General features: G+C 37.1%; 1 protein-coding gene across 1 annotated transcript in view; it reads right to left on the reverse strand.

Moving 5' to 3' along the window:
• Positions 1 to 27,392, reverse strand: part of Mlip (muscular LMNA interacting protein) — a 131,244-nt gene that overhangs the window by 62,381 nt on the left and 41,471 nt on the right. The window contains exons 6-9 of the mRNA XM_050124570.1: positions 21,531 to 21,596; positions 21,183 to 21,242; positions 10,598 to 10,642; positions 4,449 to 4,493 (exon numbers count right to left, since the gene is read on the reverse strand). Coding sequence (XP_049980527.1) covers positions 4,449 to 4,493; positions 10,598 to 10,642; positions 21,183 to 21,242; positions 21,531 to 21,596 — 216 coding nt within the window. The remainder of the gene's footprint in view (positions 1 to 4,448; positions 4,494 to 10,597; positions 10,643 to 21,182; positions 21,243 to 21,530; positions 21,597 to 27,392) is intronic.

Genomic DNA, 27,392 nt, shown 5'->3' on the forward strand with positions numbered 1-27,392 from the left:
GAAGAAGAAGAAGAAGAAGAAGAAGAAGAAGAAGAAGAAGAAGAAGAAGAAGAAGAAGAAGAAGAAGAAGAAGAAGAAGAAGAAGAAGAAGAAGAAGAAGAAGAAGGAAAGAAAGAAAGAAAGAAAGAAAGAAAGAAAGAGAAAAAAAACCATGATGATCTCACCATTTCTGAAAAACACAAATGAGGAGTGGGGTGGAACTGAGATCGTATCGTAACTGCTGCTATACTTCTGCAAGAAGTCTCAGGTGTGAAGAACAGAGTTATGGGAGCTCACTATCATGATTCGGAGTGGGTGGGTGCTGAGGGTCATTAGTCTACGGCTGCTATTTACTTGTGTTTACAATCTATCTCATGTCATTTTTTACTTGAACACTGTTACTAGGGCACATAAAATTGGATTTTTTTTTTCAGCCTTGGAAACTGATCATCATAATTGTATGACAGCAAGTTGGTACTGCCTCTGGAGATTTACTGCCAGCAATGACCTAGCAATTTGTTGCCGACGTTTTAAAATGATGGCTTCTTAGAGCAACATCTTTCCCGAATTAGTAACTTCAGCAAATGGGATGATGGGTTGCCTGTAGCTACAGTAGTAAATTAGAAGGAGATATGATGGAAAACAAGAGCCACAAAAGGAACCCAGTTTTCAAGTCTGTTATCTCGTGGTTTTGAATCATAAGATCTACAAACAGGAAGAAGGAAGAGAGGAGGAGCACACAGGAACTCTGTGAAGCTGCTCGAACCTCAGCTGATTTGATGAGTCTACACAGTTTTAAAGTGACCTGATTGTTACTTGCTTCTGTTTGCATCTGTCCTCTCACCTCCGAAGTTGATTTTTTTTCCCCTTAGAGACTTTGTAGCAAAAAAAAAAAAATCTTGTAAAATCCAAAATTATATACAATTGTAGATAAAAGAAGCATTATCTAATTCATCTATATAATGATTCACTCGTTCAGTCGGTGACTGGTAACTGACTGCTGCCCCTCAGCAATATGTACTTGACTCTGACACTCATGCTCATTTTCCCCTCAAACAAATATCTCAGATCTCAAAATCTTCTAGTACATGATAAAACCTCCGATAATGAAAAGCAGTTCATTGGTACCCTCTGAGACCACTGAGATGGTGCAAGGAGCATATGGGGGTCCAATGGGATGGGAAGTATGACAGACTTTTGTAAAGAAAAAGAAAATAAAAGAATTTTGAATTTATATAGAATGCCAACTGTAAATAAGCGAGACAACTACCATAGCAGCTGTAACAAACTAAAGATGGGACTTCAATAATTATAAAGCACATCCCGTGGCTCAAGAACTGTTTTGTGGAACAGACGCAACACAGATTGAATTATTTTGATGGAAAAGAAGACAATAGCGTGAGTCACGGCTCAGGAGGCGTACATGATGAATGCTGGAGTTCCTAAGGATGCTGGGTCAAGGAAAGCTGGTCAAGGAGAAACTGTCTTTGAGCTTAAAGAAGAATCACTTCTACACAAAAGCCTTTCTAAACAACAGGGACTTAAGGGCCCTCGGAAAGCTGAGTCATGCCCAGTAAAACAGGGTACAACAGCTGGCACTCGGAACCAGAGACAAAGTAACGGCTGGCTTAAGGCTCTTCTTTATTCTGTTCCAGTAAGCTGCATTTGCTTTGACTTCTACCGGGCCATGTGGTTTATTTTCTAAACCTCTTATGGATCTGCTCTGCAGATTCAGCAGCCCATCCTGAACGGCACTGAGTGCTTTGCAATGACATGGAATTCCAAGAGCAAAAGAGCCAGCTGTCATCTAACCCAGGCTCCCCTCATAAAATAAAAATAAATAATAAACAAACAAACGGATCTTACCCATCTTGTCCAGCCAAACTGTTTCCCAAGCAGACAAAAGAGGACACACCCATCTTTGTTAATGACAAGGTGGTCTAGTTCCAGAATTAGGAAAGCTTCAACCTGAGAGCCAATGCTTCCATTTCTTCCTTGCTCCTTTTGATATGCTATGGGAAGCACTGTCCAGCGTCCCAGATGCCCCTGCGCAATCTGCCCTCACTCTGTCGGCACATCTTCCCTAAGTCATCGTGTTTAACAGACAATGTAAAATCTCAGACAGTTCTCCAGAGGTCCTTTTCCCAATTTACTCAACAGAGGTATCATAAGCCTCCTGAACTATTAAAAATCAATAACAATGATTCCTTTTGAAAACCACACGGAACAAGGACAAACATTAATGCTATGATCTTAGATGATCTAATTAAACTTTTGCAGCCTCCACTTCACTGCCTATAAAATGACTTCTTACATCTTTTCATAATCTAGGGGCTTGGAGTGCAATCAAAGTGTCTCCATTTTCTACAAGACCATATCGAAAACAGGTTGTAGTATTATGTAAGTCTCATAAAATTCCCTTCAGACTGGTACAGTACTTCTTCCAACTTCCACTTAGAGTGGGAGATTCCATTCGAGTTGTTAACTATTGTGTTGGTTGTTTTAGAGTAGAAGCTATTAAGTGAGTCTCAAGAGTTGCCAAAAGAGTTCCTCAAATTCAATATTACATCATTTGGCTCCTAGAAAAAAAAAAAAACAATGGAAACAGCATACATAATGTGTGTAGGTGAACACACAAACATTCACACACACACACACTCACTCACACCACTGCTTGCATTTTGATGTGCTAGGAATTGAACATAAGTATCGTGGATGCTAGAGTTCTTCACCATTGGGCTAGACCGCAAACCCAGAATGCAAATATTTTAATACCTGAAGTAATGACTCTTTGGAGATGCACACTTGTAACGATGACAAGCAGGCAGATAGGCCAAGTGGAAAAGGTTTTAAAACTTGAAATTACTTTATCATTCAGAAGTCAAATCTGGACGCTTAAGATTGATAGTAAACTTCTGCCAGGATGATAATTTGTCGCATATTTTCACTTACATAAGCTTACAATAATTCTGGCCTATAGCTGAGTCAAATAATTGTCACAGTAACTGCTTATTTTACTTCAAATTGATGAATTTATTTATATAATTTAACACTAATGTATACTATTTTATAATAAATATTGTACGCTAGACACACATACATGATATATATGTAATCACCTGTAATATCATCAGTAAATATGTATTTTAAACATATATAAATATTAACTCATATATATGAATATAGTGGTTTTATTTCTCAAAATTGATCTTATATACTCCCATTTTCTGAATTGAACCTGAAGAGTGTTGATCATGGAATATAATGGTAAAATTTTATGGAAATGAAAGAATTATAATCAGAAATAATGTCACTGAAGAATAAGATACTATATGTATATATTTCTTTCCCAGTTTAATGTGTTTTGGGCAATCTTAAATATAGAATAAATTCATGAGGTGAAATCAAAGTGATTTGACTGAATGATTATGTCAGGTCAATACTTTTGTGATTTGCTTTATAGTAACATCTTCATAAGCATAACTGTACCTCAGAAGAGATCTCAAATTAAAACTTAGTTAAGACATGCTTTGGACTCTTTTAAAAAAAAAACTGGTCTAAATTACCTGCAAAGACATTCTCCTTAAGTCAAAGCAATATTTTTCATTTCTCTTAGAGAACACAAACACAGCCACATGGGATATTTTGATAGATTTTTAAGTGGGTTTTATTGTATTTATAACTTGTTTGTACTATACCTCATTTATTAGTCTGATACCTAAATGTGTGTATATTTTTATGTATTCCCTTACAATAGAATTTTTAATAGCATGTATGTAGCCTACAAATTCACAGGCATGCATTTGATCAATTGACATCTAAAACTATATCTTTTGTATGCTGTGGTGAATGAATTTCCACATGAGCATGGTCAAACCACTTGTGACTTCCAAACATTGCTCCCAAGAAACAAATAGGAATTATTTTAAAAATGAAAAGCATGTAATATTTTCAGATCTAAAGTGGGAACAAGTTAACTTTCTAATGTAATTGCAATTTGTAAATGCAAATTACATGCTAAGTGTAATTTGTTTCCATGGATACTGTGTCAGCAAGCATTGATTCTATCCTGGAGGAACTGGGTAGTGTATGATTGAAGATTCCGGTTCTTCCTTCAGTGTACAAAGGAGTCTGTCTCCCTCGTCTCCACACATCCAGAAGCCACCCCACATCATCTGTTTTTATCTCCTCAAACTACTTTTTGATCCCTCTTATCAAGAAGTGATCTCCTCTGTAAATTCAAATTGTATTGTCTTCTGACTCGGTTCAATCTTTTGTAAAATCCACTGCTCAGAGTTAGTAGAAGTTTTGGTTGAAAAAAAGGAGTCATCATGCGACTTTGGTAAAACATCAGTCAATTTTGTTACACATGTGAGCAAGCTCATTATCTCTTCAGTTTCTTTAGCCGAAGTTGTCTTGAGAAATAAGAATGTTCAAAGCAGGTAAACAACTTAGAACACAGTACATACCAGTTGACTCTCAGACGCTGTAGAGGACGTTGATAAAAGATTTGCCTGAAAATATAAATATGATGGATATTAGTGAGATTATAGAAAAAGCATGACACCAAGAAATAGTTATTTTGAGCGATGTGGCACACATCCTCTGCATTTTAGCTCCTTTGCTGTTTTTCTTCTTGCCTTAATAGTACAAGCCCTGCCTCCTGATACCAATGATTCTTCAAGGTTAGGTAATATCGTCTGTTTGCTCAATCCATATTTTATTTAAACATAAAAATATGGTCGATATTTATGTTTACTGACACCAAAATTAAAAACAAGTCAGATTTTTCTCAAAACATATTTATATTAAGAGAGTAACGTAACAAAAATCTCTCGAGTAAGGAATGGAAATAACTCACTTCCAAAATTTTTAGAGAACCTGTTAATATTGTCTTTGTGACTGGTTCCTACCTTTGACTCCTTTTGTCTGGGGATCATATCTTTACAACTCGTTAGTATTTCACATTTTCCTTGATAATATTTTGTACTTCATAGTGACGTGCCTGGAGGCTAGGGATGATGGGGTGGACCCAGCAGAGGGAAGATAAAAGATGATGCTGAAGGCAGGTTGCAGTGAAACTTCATCCAGGCTGAGTGTGGGAGTCATCAACTGTGCTGTCTAGGGTTGTAGTTACAAATAGCATGGTCTCCAAAACCACTGAAGACTATTTTTAAAATTCTTGTCACATACAAAAATATGATTTGGTAGGGATATATATATATGTGTGTGTATGTATGTTGATTAATTTGATCAAGGTTTTTATAATGTATGCACAGATGAGACATCACACTGTTTTTTATGAATATAAAAGTATTTGTCAATTAAAGATAAGTCAAATTTCTATAAAAAGGTAGACCACATTTTCAGTAAAGTTACATTTTTAATATCAATGAAATTCTGTTAGTTATATTTTCATTGGCTGGTTTTATTTCAGGGCATGTTGTTTCTTTGTTTTATAGAGTCTCATTACAGCCCAAAGTGGGCTTGACCTCATGACCTTCCTGCCTCAGCCTCTACATGTTTAAAATGGAAGTACATTCACCTGTTCCTTTCTTACAACCAGGATCCATACAATATAAGAACCGAAACAGTGAAGCCTACAGAGTGAAGCTGTGCCTGCCTGAAAGACAAACGACTGTAGAGGGCCCCAGCTACACTAGCCAGCTTTGGAGAAATCCATTTTACTTTGCAAAGGCACAACACCAAAATCATAAAGTGCCAGCAGGCCCCTTGCTGCTGTCTGGAGCTCCATCCCCTCGGAACCCATAGTGGAGAAACTTTAAAATTGCGTAATATTCTATCTTCTCATGAATATAAGACATAGGACTTATTCTATCCTCTCCATCCTGGTGGAGCATGGCCTGATGGTAACGGTAACTTCCACTCCTCCCTCAGCCCTTTTCACCCACTAATAACTGCAGAAGCTCATGGAACTGGAGGAATACATGAAAGTCATTGGTAGAGTGGCATTTCCCACCTCCAGTGTGTACAGCTCTTCTGTAACTCATCAACCTCTGGCCTCATCTCTGGAAGTAGATATGGATATCGAGGGGAATTTGAGTCTCTTTCCCCTAAAATCTATGCCTGGTCCTAAGCAGCACCTGAGTCACTCCAAGCATAGCAACACTTCCAAGCATAGCAACAAGAATATGTGAGCTGCATAAATGAGAGATGACCTTTATTTGAATATCTGTGTATAAAGTGGAAAATATTCTTAGTAAGGTTTGACACATTTTTCAATATATTGTGATATTTAGGAATCAATATTCTTCCACTGTAATGACATTTTCTGTCCCTTGAGCTCATTAAAATGAGATTTTACCTATAAACTATCATATATTGAATAAGGCTGTACCATTTTTATGGAACTTAAAAGTAATTCATGAAATTTGAAAAGTTCATTAAATAAGTTACTATCAAATAGAATATTACTCCAAAACCAAGGGTTTCAGACAAATTTATTAGATGCACAAATATTCCATTTTCTAAATTAAATTTTACTATGAATTTATGCTTTCATTGGCTTTTTCTTGGTTTTTAATTTTGGTTTGTTCAGACAAGATTTTCTATAGCTTTGGATCCTGTCTTGGAACTAGCTGTTGTAAATCGGGCTGGCCTTGAACTCACAGCAATCTACCTGCTTCTACCTCCCAACTGCTGGGATTAAAGGTGTGCGCCACCACTGCCCAGCAGCATGCTGTAATTTTTAAATTACACGAATGAAATAGATTTATGCAGGTGAGAGTTCATAAGAATAATAAAGGCAAATGCTGAGAAAGTTTTTCTTCCAAATCCAGGAGACCGAATGAAAGAAATTGTGTTTTAAAATAAAATTTAGTATTTCACACAGAGGAAAGCAACTGTCTCAGCATGAAGGCTGGGATACAGCTCAGTGGTGGAGCAGTGGCCTACCATATGCAAGTGCCTGAGTTCAGTTCCCAGCACTAGAATAAGAATGGGTGGTACCAGAAATTTTATAATAACAAAACTCACCTCATGGGACTCATGAATGGTTTAAAGAAAGTTTATTTGCTGCTTGCTATTATTTCTGAATTTAGCATCTGTTTAAAAGTTTAATGAAATATTGTTGATAAACTGTTCTATCTGATCATACAAAAGACCTAACACTATATTTTAATATGTTGTAAACCCTATATTGTTTCTCTTGTGCTTAAGAATATCTCAGCTAAATTACGTTAAAATAGCCTTTAATTGAAGCATACCTTGGGAGAAGCAATATTAAAAGTTTAATTAATCTAAACGAATGAAACTGTCAATGATCCAGACTGTAAACAAGAGTAAGATACTTAACAAAGACCGAAAGAACATTATTGTCTACTGGTCCCCCTCCTTCCCTCCCTCCATTCCTTTCTTCTTTCCTCCCCTCTCTCCCTTTCTCCATTCTCCTCCTCTTGTTCTCCACCAATTTTTTTCTCTCTTTTTAAGAAGGAGGCACACATGGAATAATTATTCATAAACCCCTTATTATTTAATTAACCTATTATAATCATCCCAGGACAATTGAAAACCCATGAGCATACTAACATGCTGATACAGTAGGAAGTCCCCACTCTGTCTGTCTCTTTCAAGGTCATTCAAGTCTCTGGCCATTTCTCCCATCTCTGTAAGAACGTAGATAGCTCACTTGTGTCCTCTATTGGTGTTTACATCTCAGAAGTGAGGACCTTGCCATTGCATCCACTCATGGACCCAGTGACCCCTCATGGACTTGTACATAGTAGGTGTTCAATAAATATTTGTCAAATCACTGAAGAAAAGTGGGAAAGTGGACAACAGAGTTAGGAAACACTAACTAGGTTTTCCACTACTAACGATCCTTGGGTTATAAATGAAACTAGGGATTTGGTGTGTTGGGTGCTAACTTGCTCAGGATAACTTCAGTACAACACAGTTCTCTTCTTGACTTTAATCCTTCCCTTATCCTGCCTGCTCTGTGGTACACGGACTGGTGCCCTGCATGGCTTCTGCTTTTGAACCAAATCTAGAACTCTCCTCGGGTTAATAAAACCTGGAGTCTCGGCACGTATATTTCTGTGAAAATGCCTAATTTCACAAAGAGAGTGAAGTACTAAACTGTTAGTCTAGAGACTTCTCATAGTTCCTCTCACAGGACATGGGAAAAATTAAAATGAGAAATTAATAGCTTAAAACTATTCAATTTGTACTTGGATAAAATATCATGTGTTTTATCCACTATACTAGAATTTCAAAAATGAATTATGGCCTTGTTATTTTTTTAAAAGTCAGAATATATTGTATTTAAGACAGATAGTTGACATAAGAGGACAGCCTAGAGATGAACAGAACTTCAGGCCAAAAATCATTACTTTCTTCTCAGAGTAAACATCAACTGTCTCTTAGTAATCACAGTAGCCATAGCTGTGTGTTGGTAAGTGTGAGTTATTTATAAGTTGACACCAAACATCTGGTTATATCTGGCATTATAAGATGTCCTCTTCCAAAAGATATATCTTCCTAAGACACGGACATATTTGAGATGCCACACACAATTTAAATGTTATGTTGTAAGAGAAAATCAAAAGCAGATCTTCTTGCTCAAAAAACAAACTTTAATTAAGGTCAATAATCTTAGCAGAATCAAAGTTATATTTGTTCTAATCTAATCCTGAATTTGCTCAATGATTCACAGTTAACTTCAAATGACTCAACTGTTCTCCTAAGCTATGGGGATGGAAAAATAACCTCCTTTGATAAGGTTTAAAAATAAAGAACCTTCTAAGAGCCTGGGTAAAACAGTCATTGTGAAAACCTTAAGACCCCAGGCCTTACCGTACCTTCACCAGGCATGGTGAGCCCCTTATAACCTCAGTACTCGGGTGACAGGGACTAGTGATCCTAGACCCATCCAGCTACTTACATTAGCTACAGTGTCAAACTCCCAGTTCAAGTAAATGGGAGTCCCTGCTTTGGTAAATAAAATGGAAAGTGATTGAGAAAACTCATGATGTCAGCCTCTGGTCTCCATACCCGCACAAGTACAGGTAATATAGGCACATACACATGCAAAAAAATACAAGTTAAGACACACACACATTTCTAAAGAGTGCTTTTTCTTTTTGCCCACTAAAGAATCATGGCGTCCAAATCATGAGGCTTCTAGTCTTCTAACAGCAGATAGGCGCATAGGCGCAAGAGAAGGGAGGAGGTGTGGATAAAAGCAACAACGAAGGACAAAGACAGAGAGAGCCTATGATGTATTAATAACTCCCGTATGTTGAGACTGCTTTAAGGGTTTTTCACATAAGGACTATCTAAACCTTAAACTCATCACATGAGAAAGCTATCACCACCCCCTATCTTATGGGTGAAAATGAAGGCATCGTAAAATGAAGTAAGTGACCCAAGAAGCAGCAGTTCCCACTAGGGTCTAGCCCACCAATGTCTCCAGTCTTTCAGACATTCCTCCAAAGGACTTCCAATAGTAATAGAAACTGACAGAAATCGCTTCCAGGAAATGCTCTGAATCATGTTCCTGACACATCCCATAACCATCATTTCCTGAGTATGATAAAATTTAGTAATTCCCTGGGCTTATTGTTTGCCTTAGAGAGATCCAAATGAAGGCAGAAAGGTGTGAAGCGTGGTGATGGCGTGGCACACAACACATATTTAATAGCTATATGTCCTTGATAATGATGAAAATACAGATTAGAAAAAAGCAGCGTGTCCTGGAGAAGGAGTAGTTTAATGGGTTGTTTCAGATTAAATGTTCAATACTTGCTGGGAAACTGTCTCACTTATACTAGAATATGTGTGTGCAGAAGCAGATGCGGGCCACAATTATGACATGATTGAGAGGCATGGGAAAGGCTCTGTGCGCATCAAGTGCTGAGCATGTGAATACACACCTACATATTTGTTGGTGTAATGTTCTTCTTTAAGACTTATTTATATATTATGTTTGGCTGCATGTATGTGCCCCACATGAATGTTTGTTGCCTGACAGAGGCCAAAATTTTAAAAAAGTAGCCATTCCTTTGGGCCTGGAGTCAGAGCCAGTTGTGACTTACCATGTGGGTGCTGGAAAACACACCTGGGTCCTCTGCAAGAGAAGCCAGTGCTCTCCTCATCCCCTAAGAAATTTCATCTCTCCAGTTCTCTGATTTAGTTTTTCTCATAAATAGACACTGAATTCCTTGATAACTTAAACACAGAAGAGCAACAAACTAATCATTCATTTAATCTGGTGATTCTTTGGATATGGACTAACCTCAATGTGTCAAGCACATGGGTGGACTATTTCTTAAATTCAAGAAGTACTTATAAAAATAAATGTCATCTAAGCTTTAGGAGCCGAAGGTACAAAAGGCAGGTGGTACAGTTCTGTTTTGTGTAGCTTAAGCAGATTAAACAAGAATTCATTTAAGAAGGAATTCAGTTGATAAGGTTACTCGATGCTATACACCTGATGCAATCTAATTTCCTATGTCTGGACCAATCATCACATCTTACCCCTTCCCATTTATGAAAAAATTAATAAATTCCATTATAATGACTATAGAGCTGACTTCCCTTTAAAATATAAACAGGCCTCCATTGAAAAAGTAGCAAGCATAGTAAGAAAGATACTTACATATTTGGTTTCTCGACCAGCTGCTCTTGGATGAGTTGAAGGAGTCTGTGTGAAAATAAAAATAATTAAGCATCTCCATAATTAGTGAATGATGAAGTGGTCAAAATTTAAGAAGATGCATCTTTTTCTCTACTGAGACTTTCTAACCATGAATCATAAAGATCGATTCAAAATTCCATTTATCTTTGAAATTTACTTTGTTAAATTAATAGCCCTTCATTATTCTCTTAACAGAAACCATTCGTCAAAACTCTGTCAATTTCCTCATATTTATTGATAATGTTAACCATGAGTCCTATAGTTCATTCCTCATCACATTTCTTCTATAGTTTTTCGGCTGTCTCAGAAGTCACTAGAAATTTCGGTTTTGTCTGTTCTTTGAGCTCCTTACACTCAAAGACATTCATCCCATTTCATTCATTTACTTTGAAGACCAAACCCAACTTTACTTCCAAGAATAACATGAAAGCTCTCGAAAATTACAGCTTCAAATGCCCCTCCCTCAAAACTTTACCTCTTCATCCATACCTTCATGTCTAATATGTCTAATGCCTCTGCTATCAGTTATGCTATAGTGGGATTTCTCAATTATTTACCTTCACTAATTGTATTCTAGTTCTAACACCTCCTAGCTTACATCTATTTTATAGTCTTATGTTTAATATTTTCATTTCTCCTGCATCCCTCTCTTTATGTGACAAATTACTTGTAACACAGGAACAGAAGCCCTACCTGGTCACTCTGATTCGCTTACCTCCACACTTGTATTTGAAACGTAAAATGATTCTTGTGGAAACTCTCAACCAGAACTTGATTTCATGTTAAATAAAGGCCCATCAACGTCATCTGTGCCCACTCCATATGTGTTGGTGATCCCCCAATGTTTGTTCGCTTAGGTCTACTTTCTGAGGTTAGAACAAGGTTTTCCAGGAACAGGTTTGAGCCTGAAGAGGCTAGGTGGCAGTACTAAAGGAATGAGGAACCTAGGAACTGATCTCTGTGTATCCCTCACATTGGTCAGTTGAGAAAGGTAGATAAGAAAGCAGAGAAATAATAATTAAGAGAAGGAACTGGAAGAATATGGTACTCATTTAAGATCTTAAATTTACTCCAGTGAAAGGTGTGTGTTGTGAAATAAGAACATCATTCAGGAAATTCTTTATTTTCTCAGCCTCAGCATTACTATCCTACATCTGAACTTGTGTCTTCTATTTTCTGTCCTATTACAGTGCAAGCCATTCCCTCTTACTTATCAATGAATAATGTCTGACTGTCTTAGACAAAATGCAATGCACTGGGGAGCTTGTAAACAACAGGTGTTTCTTAGTTCTAGAGGGTGAACAGGTTTAAGTCAGCTCATTGTGTAGTGAGGTCCTGTTTTCTCACTCACAGATTGAAAATTCTTGTTTCCTCACATGGGAAAGGGGTAGGAAACTTCTCTCTGGTCTTTTTCATAATCCTGTCAATTAAGACTTAATCCCCATGATCTAATAACATTTTAAAAGCCAGACATTACAATACCACATCAGTGATTACTTCTACTTATTAATTCTGGAGGAGGGAGTTAGACCATAACACACTCCTTTTTAATCAAGATCTGATTCTAGATGGATTTTTTTCCCTGCAGCATCTCTATCCTTTTGTATAACCAGCACCTCACATTCATCTAACACAAACACAGCACAACACTAGCACAACAGCAGGATTTTTGCCATTCCAAGCCTCAAAAACAAACAAATATTTTCTTTATCCCATTTCTTTATTCTTTTCTTTATTCTTTTTCTTTATTCTTTTCAAAATTTCTTTATTCTTTTCAAAATGATGGCAGGTATTATTTTATTCTCTAGTTTTTGACTATTGGAATTTAGATATTTTATCTCTGTTGTCTTACAATTTGTTTGCAACATCAGGGATCAGGCAAGCAAAGGAGCAGAGTTAGGGAGTAAACTGTGTCACCATGTTCCTTTGTGCTGGTTGCAGAAGAGGAAGCAGCTTATTACATGGTCACACAGCCTAACAGCTTTTTTTCCTCTGCTGAGCGCTTTCTCAGTGATGACAACCAGAACAATGACTAGAAAAAAAGCTGGAATCAGAGGTACAGGGGAGCCCCACTGTGCAGAGCATTTGGATGGGGAGCATCTGCATTCCTCTTACTTGGAAAATAAAGAGGAAACCTTGACAACATTGACAAATCCTAGTACTGGGAGCTATTATTGCTATTCTAGGTATCAGACACACCTAAAGAAAAATTATCTACAGAATTAAGGGGAGAAGTTTAAGAACTCTAGATAAAAGACCAGAAATAGCAACAGTAGAGATACATAAAGTGAAAGGCAATCCTAGATATCTATAGGAAAATTAGTGATGTATGTCATATACAGAGTCAATATCCAAAGTGTTGACAGAGCCAAGTTAAAAATGATCAATCTCTAGCAGTTACACAGATCTCATGATGACAAAATGAGCAAGAAAATCTAGATAGACAGAGGTCAAAGAAAAGACACATTATCCTGTATTTAGCGCAACTATAATTATGATTACAATATTGATTGAATAGGGGGTGCTTATCATGCACATGGAAGTCAAAGGACAACTTGCAGGAGCCAGTTCTCTTCTTCTGTCATATGAGTCCAGCAGGTAGACCTCATGCTACAGGCCTTGGGGGACAATGTCTTTACTCACTGAGCCATTTTATCAACCCAGGAACTATGCTCAAAGAACAAAATGAAGACTTTTTTATTATCTTCATCTTTTAGATGATGATCACAAAATATGAACAAATAGATTACGTTGAAACAATTTTCAACACAATTAAAAAACAATAAAAATGAGAATTTAAATATATGAAAATGAAAAATCTCAATAAAGATATTAAAAGGTATATACATAAAATTTCAGACACAATTCCAAAATCTATGAGAAAATAGTATGAATCTGCATATTTGGCTTGATTAAAAACAAGTAAAAAGTAAAAAATACTGTTATATAATGTTGAAAAAGGCATTTATGAGCTTTACATAAACCCAACAATCACTCCCCTCAGTGTGTGCGTCCAACCACAAAAGTAAGTAAATGTGATACAAATTTTCAAACTAAAATTTTCAGTTTTAATTGAATAAATTTCTAGATACCAAAAGAAAAATAGAAAATAGTCAAAATACCATAAAGACAAAAAGCTTTAAGTTGAAAATGTTAATTACTAGTAACAGAAGTCAGTACTGATACTACAAATATTACAATAACTGTATGTGGCTTAAATTCCCAAATAAACAGACTCATGCATGGAATAGAAAGCAATATAAGAAAATGTGAGAGCCTTAAGAAAATTAGGTAAAGGTATAAAAAAGACAAAAGATAAAAAATATAAATATATATATCTGAAAACACATTTTAAAAACTTATAAATACAAGGTTACTTTATTTCATAAGAAAATCTCTATGTTCAAAAATAATAACATTCTAACAAAGTCACAAAATTTTATTTTGAGAATAATTTACCAATATTCATCAGCAATATAGTTTAAAAATATATAAATCAAATCTTATAAAGTATTGTTTTACATTTTTCTGCCTTTTGATCTATTAAACAATCCTAGTCTATTAAACACTTATTTTTTCCTGCCTTTTGGTCTATTAAATAATCTTAGTCTATTAAACACTCTGACAGCTTTCATGACAGCACACTCTTCTAATTCAGTGTGATCGCTGGGAGTTTCTCTTCATTTAGTTTGATGTTGGCTGTTGGCTTGCTGTATATTGCCTTTATTTTGTTTAGGTATGGTCATTGAATCTCTTCTCTCTCCAAGAGAACATCTTGAAGGAATGTTGTATTTTTCTAAAGCTTTTTTGGCATCTAATGAGATGATCATGTGTTTTTTGTATTTCAGTTTGTTCATATGTGGATTACATTGACATATTTTCATATGTTGAACCATACCTGCATCTCTGGGATGAAGCCTACTTGATCATAATGGATAATTTTTCTGATGTGTTCTTGAATTAGATTTGCCAGTATTTTACTTAGTATTTTTGCATCAATGTTCATAAGTGAGATTGCTCTGCAATTCTCTTTCTTAGTAATGTCTTCCTGTGGTTTGGGTATCGCGGTAATTGTAGCCTCATAAAAAGCTTGGCAATGCTCCTTCTGTTTCTATTGTGTGGAGTATTGATATTAGTTCTTCTTTGAAAAATCTTATAGAATTATGAGGTGAAACCATCTGGTCCTGGGCTTTTTTTTGGTTGGGAGACTTTTGATGACTGTTTCTGTTTCTTCATCAGTTATAGGTCAGTTTAATTTGCTTATCTAATCTTGATTTAATTTTGGTAAGTGATATTTATCCAGAAAGTTTTCCATATCCTTTAAGTTTTCCAGTTTTGTTGAGTACAGGTTTTTGAAATATGACCTGATGATTCTCTGTATTTCCTCCATGTCTGTTGTTATGTCCCCTTTTCATTTCTGATTTTGTTAATCTGGATATTCTCCCTCTGCCTTTTGGTTAGTTTGAATAAAGGTTTGTCTATTTTGTTGGTTTTCTCAAAGAACCAACTCTTTGTCTCATTGATTCTTTGCATTGTTTTCTTTGTTTCTATTTTGTTGATTTCAGCTCTCAATTTGATTATTTCCTGCTTTCTAGTTCTCTTGAGTGAGTTTGATTCTTTTTGTTCTAAAGTTTTCAAATGTTCTGTTAATTCACTCATGTGGGATTTTTCCAGCTTCTTTATGTAGGCATTTAATGTTATGAACATTCCTCTTAACACTACTTTCATTGTGTCCCATAATTTCTTTATTTTTTTCCTTGACTCATTGATGATTTAGGTGAACATTGCTTAATTTCTATGTGTCTGTGGGCTTTCTGGAATTAGTATTGCTGTTGACTTCTAGTTTTAAACCATGGTGATCTGATAAGATACATGGGGTTATTCCAATTTTTTTGTATTTGTTGAGGTTTGTTTTGTTACTGAGTATGTGGTCAATTTTTGAGAAGGTTCTATGAGGTGGTGAGAAGAAGGTATATTCTTTTTGTTTGGATGGAATAGTCTATAGATGTCTGTTAGGTCCATTTAAGTCATAACATCTGTTAATTCCCTTAGTTCTCTCTTTATTTTTTGTCTGACTGACCTGTCCAGTGGTGAGAGGGGAGTGTTGAAGTCTCCCACTATTAGTGTGTGGGGTTTAATGTATAATTTAAGCTTTAGAAATTTTTCTTTTACATATGAGGGTGCCCTTGTATTTGGGGCATAGATGTTCAGTATTGAGATTTCCTCTTGATGGATTTTTTTCTGTGACTAATATGAAATGTCCTTCTTTGTCTCTCTTTTTTTTAATTTTTTAAAGCATTTTTTATTAAAAAAATTTAGCTTTGCTACAGAAAATACATCTTTTAAGCCTTGTTTCTAGACTTTAATTAGGAATTATGTTTTTACAAACTTTAATTTTAGTTTGAAGTCTATTTCATTAGATATTAGAATAGCTATACCTGCTTGCTTCTTAGGTCCATTTGATTGGAATATTTTTCCCAGTGCTTTACTCTGAGGTTGAGGTGTGTTTCTTGTATGCAGAAGAAGGATGGATTCTGTTTTTCTTTCCAATCTGTTAGCCTGTGCCTTTTTATAGGTGAGTTGAGTCCATTTATATTAAGAGATATTAATGACCAGTGATTGCTATCTCCTGTTAATTTAGTTTCCATTATTAGTGATGTTAATTTGCATGTTTTTCCCTTATGGGGGATTTGCTGCTATGTGGCCATCAGTTGTCTGTGTTTTTGTTGATGTAGCCAACTTCCTTGGTTTGGAGTTTTCCTTCTAGTATTTTGTATAGGGCTGGGTTTGTGGCTGGGTATTGGTTAAATCTGGTTTGTCATGGAATATCTTCTTTTGTCCTTCTATGGTGATTGAAAGTTTTCCTGGGTATAGTAATCTGGGTTGGCATCCATAGTCTCTTAACGTCTGCATAATGTTTAACCACAACTTTCTGGCTTTCATTGTCTCCAATGAAAAGTCAGGTGTAATTTTGATAGGTCTGTATTTATATGTTATTTGGCTTCTTGCCTTTGCAGCTCTTAATATTCTTTCTTTATTCTGTATGTTTAGTGTTTTGATTATTATGTGGTGAGGGGACTTTTTTTTTGATCCAGTCTGTTTGGTGTTCTGCAAACTTCTTGCATCTTCATAGGCATATCTTTCATCCGGTTGGGAAAGTTGTTAAATATATTTTCTGTGCTTTTGAATTGAACTTGTCCTTCTTCTATGCCTATTATTCTTAGGTTTTGGCCTTTTCATGGTGCCCCATATTTCCTGGAGATTTTAGGTTAAGTGTTTGTTAGATTTAATGCTTTCTTTGACTGATGAGTCTATTTTCTCTACTGTATCTTCAGCACTTGAGATTTTCTCTTCCAGCTCTTGTATCTGCTGTATATGCTTGCATTTGTGTTCTTGATCGTGTTCTATAATTCCTTCAGCTTGTGTTTTCTTTATTGTCTCTTTCAGTTTCCATGTCTTGAATAGTTTCTTTCATATGTTTGATTGCTTTTTGTTGGTTTTTCTTTAAGAGATTTTCTGATGTCTTCCAATTTTTTGTCTGTCTTTTCTTCAATTTCTTTGAGGGAATTTCTTATTTCCTCATTAATAGTTTCAAACATTCTTCTGAAGTTATTTTAGGTCCATTTTCTTCTGCTTCATCTATATTTGGTGGTTCAACTCTTGCTGTTGTAGGGTCTTTAGGTTTTACTGATGTTCTTTGTGGTGTTGCGTGTGTTCTTACCTTTTCTACTCATCTTTTCCTCTAATAGGTGTGGTTGGGGCTGTCTGTGATTCTGTTGATTAATCTTCTAGGTGCCAGTGAATCCAAGGCTCAGATGGTTTTTCCTCATGGCACAGTCAGTGCCACGGTTCTAGTTTCCCCATTGTCTCCACTGGCCACTTTGTGTTCCTGGAGGTCACTCATTGCCTCTGGACTTTGCTCCACTCCCTTGGAGTTTGCTGTCTCACACCTCTCTAGCCTAGCTTGTTGGCTCATACTTGTTTCTGCAAAGGTCCTGGTCTGGATTAGTTCCTGCAGAGGCCCTTGGCTTGAGGTTGGTCCTGTAAAGGACTCTGGCTCCAAACTACTCCCGCAGAGTTCCCAGACTTGGGTCTGCCCAGACCCACAGAGGACCTGGCTCAGGCTTACTCTCTCAGAGGTCCCAGACTCATGCTCAGACCCATAGAGGTTTCTGGTTCCTGCCTATTCCCTTTGATATCCCAGACCAAAACTTGGACCCACAGAGGTCCTCGCTCAGGCCTACTCATCTGAGGTCCCAGACTCATACCTGGACCTGCAGAGATCTCTGGTTTCTACCTAATCCCTCAGAGGTCCCAGATTCACACCCAGACCTGAAGAGATCCTGGATCAGGCCTAGTTCCTTGAAGGCCCTAGACTCAGGCCCAGACCCACAGTGGTCCTGGCTTAGGTCTACTCCCTTGAAGGTCCCATATTCACGTCCAGACCCACAGCTGACTCTGGCTCTGGCTCACTCACTCAGTGGTTGCCCCCTGTTCCTGTTCCTGTTCCTGTAGAGTTTGCTGTCTCAGGTCTGCTCTGGCCCAGGTTCCTGGTTCAATTCTGGTCTGCCAATGTCTCTGTACTAGATCTGCTCTTATTCCATGGAGCTTAATTTCTCAGGCCCACTCTAACCTAAGTAGCTGGTTCATTTTTCTTCTGTTTTGCTCACTGCCTCAAGCCTTCTCTGGCCTAGGTTGCTGGCCTGGTCCCGTTTCTGCCAATGACCCTGGTCTGAATTCACTCCTGTTCTCATGGAGTTCACTGTCTGAGGCCTGCTCTGGCCCAGGTCACTGTTTCAGTCCCACTCCTGTGAAATTCTGATTCTCCTCTTAACAGAACCTTTCCACTATGTTTGACTGGCTCTATCTCTACCAGTTTGAAATGGGTTGTTCCTTGAAATTCTGTACAGGCTCACAGTACATGTGGCCAACTCTCCACATGTACTCAATGCATGTGGACTCAATGACTCCAAACAATTCAAAATCAAACACTATCTAAATTACCACTCTACCTGTCACTATGCTGTGTCTATTTCACTGTCATCTGCCCTGGGTAGTGATGCAGGGCTCCTTTATGACTCCTCTCCTTTATTGCTCATATCTGAATTGTTATCAAGCCCCAAACACATTTGCTTATTTATGGCTCCTTTGAACCTACCTTTCTAGTTTGCCATCAGTAGCTGTACTCCTGACCTCCTCAGAAGACTCTTCCCCACAGCCGGAATGATCATTTTTATGTCCTTCAATTTTTCTTGAGACCCAAATGTCATACCATGACAAACATATTCTCTAATTTTATACTGTGCATCACTAAACTTCAAATACATTGTCTTTTTCAACATCTTCGCAGAAACAAGTCATGGTGCCTCAGGAAATTCATATATCACCATGCCTTTGCCTGGAGATAATATCACTGATCTTTCTAACCCCGTTCCACATGCAGATCTCAGTAAAATTCCATCTCTTCTACAACTATAGTGAGCTCCTTAGAATTTCCACTTGACTCTTCTTTTGGCACATAATAAATACTTGAAGAAAAAGAAACTTCCAATGCTACACACACACACACACACACACACACACACACACCTAATAGCAGAAATTATTTCCAAAATATCCAACAAGGAGTGGTGTCCAGATTACTTATGAAATTCTAATATCATAACAGCAAAGACAATAAGTAATTCCATTAGTTATTCATGATATTTGTCTATAATATTTCAAGTAAAAGTTAGGACCACTCTTTTAAGTCATGAACATCTATACACTCAATACTTGTTTCAGACACATAATGTCGCATGGCACACAGTTCATGCAGAAAGCATTTGTACTCATTGAAAAAAAGAAACAAAGCTGAAAATGATAAAAGAAATATTGGTACCCATTAAAAAATGAATTTTGAAATTGGGATGAATAGAGCTACATTACGCATTGGAAGATAATAAAACTAAGGAACTATATACTTAGTCCTAGCAAATGAAAATCGCTGCATTATGAGAAAGAAACAAATATACAGAACTACTCTGACAGACCAGTGCCTCCAAAGTTCTGCTTCTTTAAACCACAGAACAGGGGACATCGCCTTGGGAACCTGGGAGCCCCTCTAGGTCCAAGTCTCTTGCCAACCCTAAGATGGCTCCCTTAATTAAGATATGTGCTTCCCTGCTCCCCTATCCAATCTTCCTTTATCCCAATCATCCCGTTTCCCCAAGTTCCCCCCTTCTCACGTTTCTCTCCCCATCTCCCCTTACCCCCCCTCCCACCCCACCCCCAAGATCCCAATTTTTTGCCCAGCAATCTTGTCTACTTCCCATAACCAGGAGGATAGCTATATGTTTTTCTTTGGGTTCACCTTCTTATTTAGCTTCTTTAGGACATCAGATTATAGACTCAATGACCTTTATTTATGGCTAGAAACCAATTATGAGTGAGTACATCCATGTTCATCTTTTTGGGCCTGGGTTACCTCACTCAGGATAGTGTTTTCTATTTCCATTCATTTGCATGCAAAATTCGAGAAGTCATTGTTTTTTTACCACAGCATAGTACTCTAATGTGTATATATTCCACACTTTCTTCATCCATTCTTCCATTGAAGGACATCTAGGTTGTTTCCAGGTTCTGGCTATTACAAATAATGCTGTTATGAACATAGTTGAACCAATGCTTTTGTCATATGATAGGGCATCTCTTGGGTATATTCCCAAGAGTGGCATTGCTGGGTCCAGGGGTAGGTTGATCCCGAATTTCCTGAGAAACCGAAACACTGATTTCCAAAGTGGTTGCACAAGATTGCATTCCCACCAGCAATGGATGAGAGTACCCCTTCCTCCACAACCTCTCCAGCAAAGGATATCATAAGTGATTTTGATTTTAGCCATTCTGACAGGTGTAAGATGATATCTCAAAGTTGTTTTGATTTGCATTTCCCTGATCGCTAATGAGGTTGAGCATGACCTTAAGTGTCTTCAGACTGGAGAGGGAGGGGGAGAGGAGTGGGAGGAGGGGGAGGGAAATGGGAGGCTGGGAGGAGGCGGAATTTTTTTTCAATAAAAAAATAAAAGATAAATAAAATATGAAAAAACACAGAACATTGAAATCTATTCAATCACTAATAAGGAAAAAACTGAAAAACTAATACCCATATGAAAGCTAATAGAACGTTGCTTTGGTCAATTCTATACTTTTAAGTGTATGTAAATTACACTAATACTGAAGCTATAGTCCAAGAACAGCATAAGTTACAAACTTGACATGTAAATCCACAAAATGCCAACTTTCAACATCCTGGAATATTGGTATTCACACAATCTGAAATTGATCCACAGCTAAAGATAACTTTACGTGGCAATTCTGTGCAGATTGATATATGTGTACTCATGTAAACAAGCAGAAGCAAAAGTCAATGCTATACTTTGCTGTGTGTAGCCTGGTTACTAACTAGTGTGTTGGTTTCTCAACTCACAACTGAGCCTTGAATGGCAGTTTGAAATCCTCTAGGCAGGAAGTTGAATGGCACAGCAAACTGTAATAAATACATACATACTTTGATTGTTTCAGAACCCAACATTTTCTGTGAGAGCCGTGAAGGAGAGTCAGAAGAATGCTGGAAAAGAAAAGAAGAAAAGGAAAAGAAAGAACAAGCCTATGAGGCATCATGGCAAGACAGAAGGAAGTGAAGAAAAGCAAAGCAAAGGTTTGAATAGCACATTCTACTCTACAGCATTACCATAGACAAGGAGTCCTTCAAGACCTTATCAATGGTAGCACAGAGCTCTTCTGTTTGCTGCCTGAGCTGTGCAGGGAAATACAACTGGAAGAATTGAAACCAGGAACGGGGTTAGCATTGAGTTTGGCCATTGCACACCAAAGCAGGGCAAGCTGAAGTCATTACCTCCACTGGAAGGTCTGACACGCTGGCCTTGGAGTTGCTTTCAGTCCTGGCTGGTTCATCTAGTGCCTAGTGATAAATGAAACAGTTCTCATATGAAGTTTCTCATTGAATACAATGCAGTGGTGATGTCCTCACAAAGAAGCCCTGTATATGTTTCATCATTTCTAAGGAAAAACAACTAATAAAATCATTTGGTAAACTATTCTTGAACATGAATATACATTTTACATTGTCCAGTTTCTCCCCTGAAATCAGTGTCTCTAATATAAGGTGTAGTAATGATAAAGGCTGGAGGCTGTTTTATTTTTCTTTTACATCTGTTCTATATTTTCCATTTTGCTTTTACTCAATTTTTAAATTTTAACTGATTGAATGTGCCTTCTTTCTTATTCATCTTAACAACAGCTTGAATCCATGTAAGGTAATTGCAACATCTGCAAAGCCTTGGAGTTTTTGCTATGAATTTATGTTTTCCTTTTGAATATGGATGGCATTATTCTGGGTCTTTGAATGCCTAAAAATTATGAGCTAACAGCAATGTTATATGTAAAAGGGACTCACAATTCTGCTTTGATTCCATAAACACTATTTTCATTTAGTTTTAAACATTTTAACATTGTATTTGTTTATTTAGTGTATGCCGTGATGCATGTGTGGCAGTCGAAGGACTAATTCTCTCCTACCATGGGTGTTCCAATGAGAGCTAACTCTCACACAAGGTGATGGTCTTGGTAGCAGCCACTTTTGCTTCCTGAGTCATCTATTAGCCATTCATTTAGTTGGTGGCTTTGAACTCTGTCTCCCTGATACTGAGTAGCAGCCAAAGCCTCTACTTAGCTATTGTGTACTATGTTTGGTATAAGTGATACCCAGAGTTTATGGAACAGCACTTGGGGCTCTCCTTTGTGAAGGCTTCCAGCATCGCCCTCTCCCCTTGAATACCAGTCTCTGTGTGACTTCATGTACTTTTCTCTGATTTTTGTTATCAACAAGGTTTTAGCTTTTGTTAAGTTTAAACTATTTCATAGTGAGTTAATAGTGGTCAGACTTGAAAGAAAATGAATAAAAACCTAGAAGCCAACCAAACATAATTTTCTTCTCCTGAGTATTGACTCAACTGTAATTCTTACCTACTATTCTAGTATCTTCACACCATCCTCTTTGGTTTTTTTTTTTTTTGTGATGTATGAGGACTCTGTATTTTAGAATGACTTCAGATTTGCTATGTAGCCAAAGATGATTTTGAACTCCTGATCTTTCTGCTTTTACTCCCCAAGTGCTAGAATTAGAGACATAGGCCACCATGTTGCCCAGTTTATCTGCCGCTAGAGATTGAAGCCAGGGCTTTGTGCAAGCTAGGCAAGTACTATATCAATTAAGCTATATCTACAGCAAGAAGCATCTTTTTAGTATTTCATCCTGAGTCTATTTATAATCTATAAGACATCTGCACCAGTATAGGCTAACCCCTCCATTTTCAGAAGCAGTGAGAAAAATGAAATTTATATTTTGAGCTCACTGATTTCTTAACATGGAGATATTGTGAATTCAAATTTCAAACTCCCTTTAAAATCACATTCTGGTTAAAGGCTATTTTTCCTGCCCTAAGCAAATATCATTGTCATTTCCCTTTACAAATAATTTTTTCTCATCCTGTAGCACGAATTCTAATTGTTCTTAATAATAAAAACCCAGAATCCGCTCAGGGGGTAAAAGCTGAGAGATGAGAGAAGGAGAGCAGCCAGTCACTAGAGAGACCTTTTATTTCTATCGATGTTCAGACCAAGAGATAATCCTGTCCTCAGACTATCCTCAGACTGCAACTGTCTCCACCAAACCTTAGACTGCACTGAGCTCCTGTCTCCTTCTGCCTTATATTCTTCTCTCTACCCAGCCATATGGCTCCTGTCTCCACCTCCCTGGTGCTGGGATTAAAGGCTTGGGATCCCAAGTGCTGGGATCACTTTTGTGTGAGATCTGTTTCTCTTTTAGACAGATTCGATCTTGTGTAGCCCAGGATGGTTTTAGACTAGCAGAGATCCCTCTGCCTCTGTCTCCCATGTCTTGGGGTTAAAGGTGTGTGTCACTGCTCCCTGGCTTCTAGTGGCTTAGCTCTTCACTCTGATCTTCAGGCAAACTTTATATGTTAAAATTTAAACAAAATATCAGTACATCATCCATCATCTTGTACTAGAAAATATAGTATTTAAAAATTCTTAGCTTTGTAGCAGTGGTTCACTTTCTGTTTCTGCCTTTCCCAGCCCAGTCTTTCCCTGCTCTTGCCTGCTTGACAGTCTTTATGGTGAGTCAGTTCAACACCTTCAACACAACATCAGAATCCAAATAAACAGTGTTTGACAGCTTGAAGATGCCTCTTATATTTTTGTTATAAATTTTTTTTCCTGGGTTGAAGCACATGGAAATATCAGTATTCAGTTGAAAATTGCCTAGGAAGATCACAATTTCACACAGGTGAACCTGTTTCTATATAATTTATTGCTTCTTTAAACTTTTTATATAATTTTTTATCATGTTCACTCTACGTCCTCGAACGAATATCCCTTTTCTAAACTCAACCAACTTTTTGTCATTTTTTTCTATCAATGTCCATTTACTCTGCCCAAATATACATGGATGTGTGACCTTCCACTAGAGCATGGTCATAGTCAACTTACTAGGAGCTACACCATCAGAAAAATATATTGATCCTTTCTCTCAAAGCAGCTGATAATTATCAACAGCTCATCAGCTAGCAGTGGGACTCTGTGCACAGCTCCCCTTTCTATGCAAAGAATTGGTCTGCTTATGATTCTGCAGGTTTTGCTCAAGCTGTCACTACTGCTATGAGGTCATATGTACATATATACTGCTATTTCCAGAAGAAAATGCTTCTGGCTTCTACATTCTTCCATACCCTCTTTTACAATGATGTCTGAGTCTTATAAGGAAAGAAGAAAGGAAGGAAGGAAGGAAGGAAGGAAGGAAGGAAGGAAGGAAGGAAGGAAGGAAGGGAGAGAGGGAGGGATGGAGAACAGAAGGGAGGGGAGGCGAAAGGCAGGGAGGGAGGAAGGAAAGAGCATATGTCCCTTTTAAGACTGTACATTCTGAATTCTCTTATTCTCTACACCTTGGCCATCTATTGAAAATAGAAATTTCTCTGATGAGGGTTTAGAGACCCATTAATTTATACTGATAAATCATTAGGAATTGACTTAATACTATGTCTATCTAGCCCAATAATAGTAATAAGTTCTCTTCTATGATCTATGATTTCTCTAGCCTAAAGTTCTTGACCCAGTAATAGTATCAGATATGGGTCTCATGTTGTGGAGCAAGTCTTAAATCCAACTAGAAAGTGGTTGGTTATTCCTATGACATTTGTGCCACTATTGTACTATGAGCATAATTTATCTGGCCAGTCATCATTGTATCTCACAAGGTCCACAGTTGGCTAAGACTGATGATTACTTTTCACTTCCATTGATATGCATAGCACCTTTCAGAACTATGAATGTTGTCCAGCAGGAATGAAGCTCCTATATTAGTAAAAGCTTAATTTCTTTATGCTCTAGTGTGTGATGCCTTCAGCAACAGGATCATATCTTCATATCTTCAAGCACTAGAGAGTAATCAACAGCACAGGCAATAGCCCTTAAGGTTTGGAAGTCTTTGGAACCTCAATGACCAAGACTTCTATTGTTTTCATATTTTGTTAGCCTATGCTGTCTGTAGCAGTACTGTTGCCCTGATAAAGAGATTTGATTCCATTTTAATTCTTTTATGGATGTATACAGAAGCCTCCGCAGGAAGTTTTCAAATAACTTGTTTATAAAGTTGTTAGTATTATTTCTGTGTCTCAGAATTCTCTCCTCTACTTTTTCCTTTCTTCTCCTTTAAAATTTCCTATGTCATAATCTCCTTTAACCCTTTATACCTATTCATCTTCCAAATTTTTATCACTGACTCTACAGTTTTTGCTACAGGGAATTTTTCAAGATATCTAGTCCTAATCCACTTTCAAAGCTTGACAATTTATTATCATTAAAGTCATTTAAAAATATGTGGAATGAGTTTGAAGGCAATTATAAAAGGTTATAAAATATAATTAGCAAAGTAATTAGACCTTTAGATGTCTGATCTCTTTAGGCAGTATCTTTCAACAGAAAAATGATCACTTGCACCTATATGTGTCATGGTAGGTTTATAAACAGACAAAAAAGACAGTTCTCTACTGGAATGGATTGTAGAATATTTAGATAAAAAGCTACCCTGTCTCCTCATCTGCATTCACTTCCCAGTCCTTACATCTTCACTGTTATCCTGATGCTCTCATATCCTGACTCCAACGTTTCTCATCAGTCATGGAACCACAGTACTCACTGTTCATCAGAACCTTGTTTGTTTGTTTGTTTGTTTTTAACAGATTAAGGGATTACACAGATCTGAAACTATTAATCTTCACTAGTAGGTACCATATCTGGTAGAATTAGGATAGGATTTGAGCATGGAACATACTAAGAGTTCAGACAAATAGTCATGAAAGATAAATTTCATCATTTCTTAATTTAATAAGTTACTTTTAAATTTTGAGATTCTAGTATAATTAGAATCTTCCCTTTGCTTCCTTTAAACCCTCCCAACACCTATCTTTGTTCTGTTTCAAACTCAAGTTGTTACATGCATATATGTATATACATATTTGCTTCTAAATACAACCTTCCCAGTCTTCTCATGTTACTTGTCTATGTGTTTTCAGGGCTGACCATTTGGTATTGGATAACTAGTTGCTTGCTCTTCCTTGGAGAAGATTGTTCCTCCCCCTCTCAGCAATCCTTCCATAGGAATTGTCTGAAAACTTTTGTTTTCCAACTTTGCTTCTCTGTATCGCCAAGCAAAATTTGGAAAACTAATTATGGCAAGAGTCGCCTTTACAGTAATTATTCTTTTTCTTTTTTTCCTAAAATTATGATTAGTCATGAGAAATAGTGAGGTGGGAACAGAGATTTTTATTAAAAGTTAACTCAGTTTAATTTCCCCAACATGGTGTTTCCCATCAGCTAGTCACCCTGTAGGTAAGAGAGAACTTCCTTTTACGTTAGGAAAATAGCAGAGTACACAATGTCGTACTGGACAGATACCACCACAGTGCTGTACATATAATGTGCATGATCACAGGTAGCCACAGTCCAGAGAAGGATGCCATAAAATAAAACGAAGGGTTACACTCAAGTCCTTCATTGCTGACTTTGCAGTATCAAGAGGATGCTGTGTCACCTGATTCCACAGAGGCATGTGATTCAATTATTGAAATAATCCCACTGGAACTGAAAGCTTCTTCTAAGGCATAAGTGGGAACAGCACTTTTGAGGTCTTTTGAGAAGAGGGGTTATCTGGCTAATGGGTCACATCTATGTGTATGTAAAGGAAAGGCAAGTTACAGTTGGACACTGGAGGTTCTCCCAACTTACCAGATGACAAGCCACATATAATATTGAATATATTTGGAGTATTAGACTATACATGATCTTCATTATAGTAAGTCATAGAGAGAAGAGATACAAGAAATTTTATCCAGACTCTGCATAGAAGGCTAAGCACAGCAGGAAAGCTGTTTTATGGCTCTGTTCCCCTTCCCAGCAATGATTTTCCATGCACTTCTTACTGTCACTCTTTAACCACAAAGAATCACTTGTGCTCCTTGAACTTTGTCTCTTTTATATTTTGTGGTATTGACTTGCTCTAAATCTCAGTTCACATAGAAATTTTTCTTCATTGTGAAGACCCAAATGTCTTTTCTTGACATCACAGCAGTCCAAAATTTATTCATTTCCTGGTTAGGAATACATTTTGCATATCTTAAGA

This window comes from Alexandromys fortis, unplaced genomic scaffold, assembly GCF_014885135.2.
Source record: "Alexandromys fortis isolate MF-2015 unplaced genomic scaffold, M_Fortis_MF-2015_v1.1 scaffold_22, whole genome shotgun sequence".
In the NCBI taxonomy this organism is placed as follows: domain Eukaryota; kingdom Metazoa; phylum Chordata; class Mammalia; order Rodentia; family Cricetidae; genus Alexandromys; species Alexandromys fortis.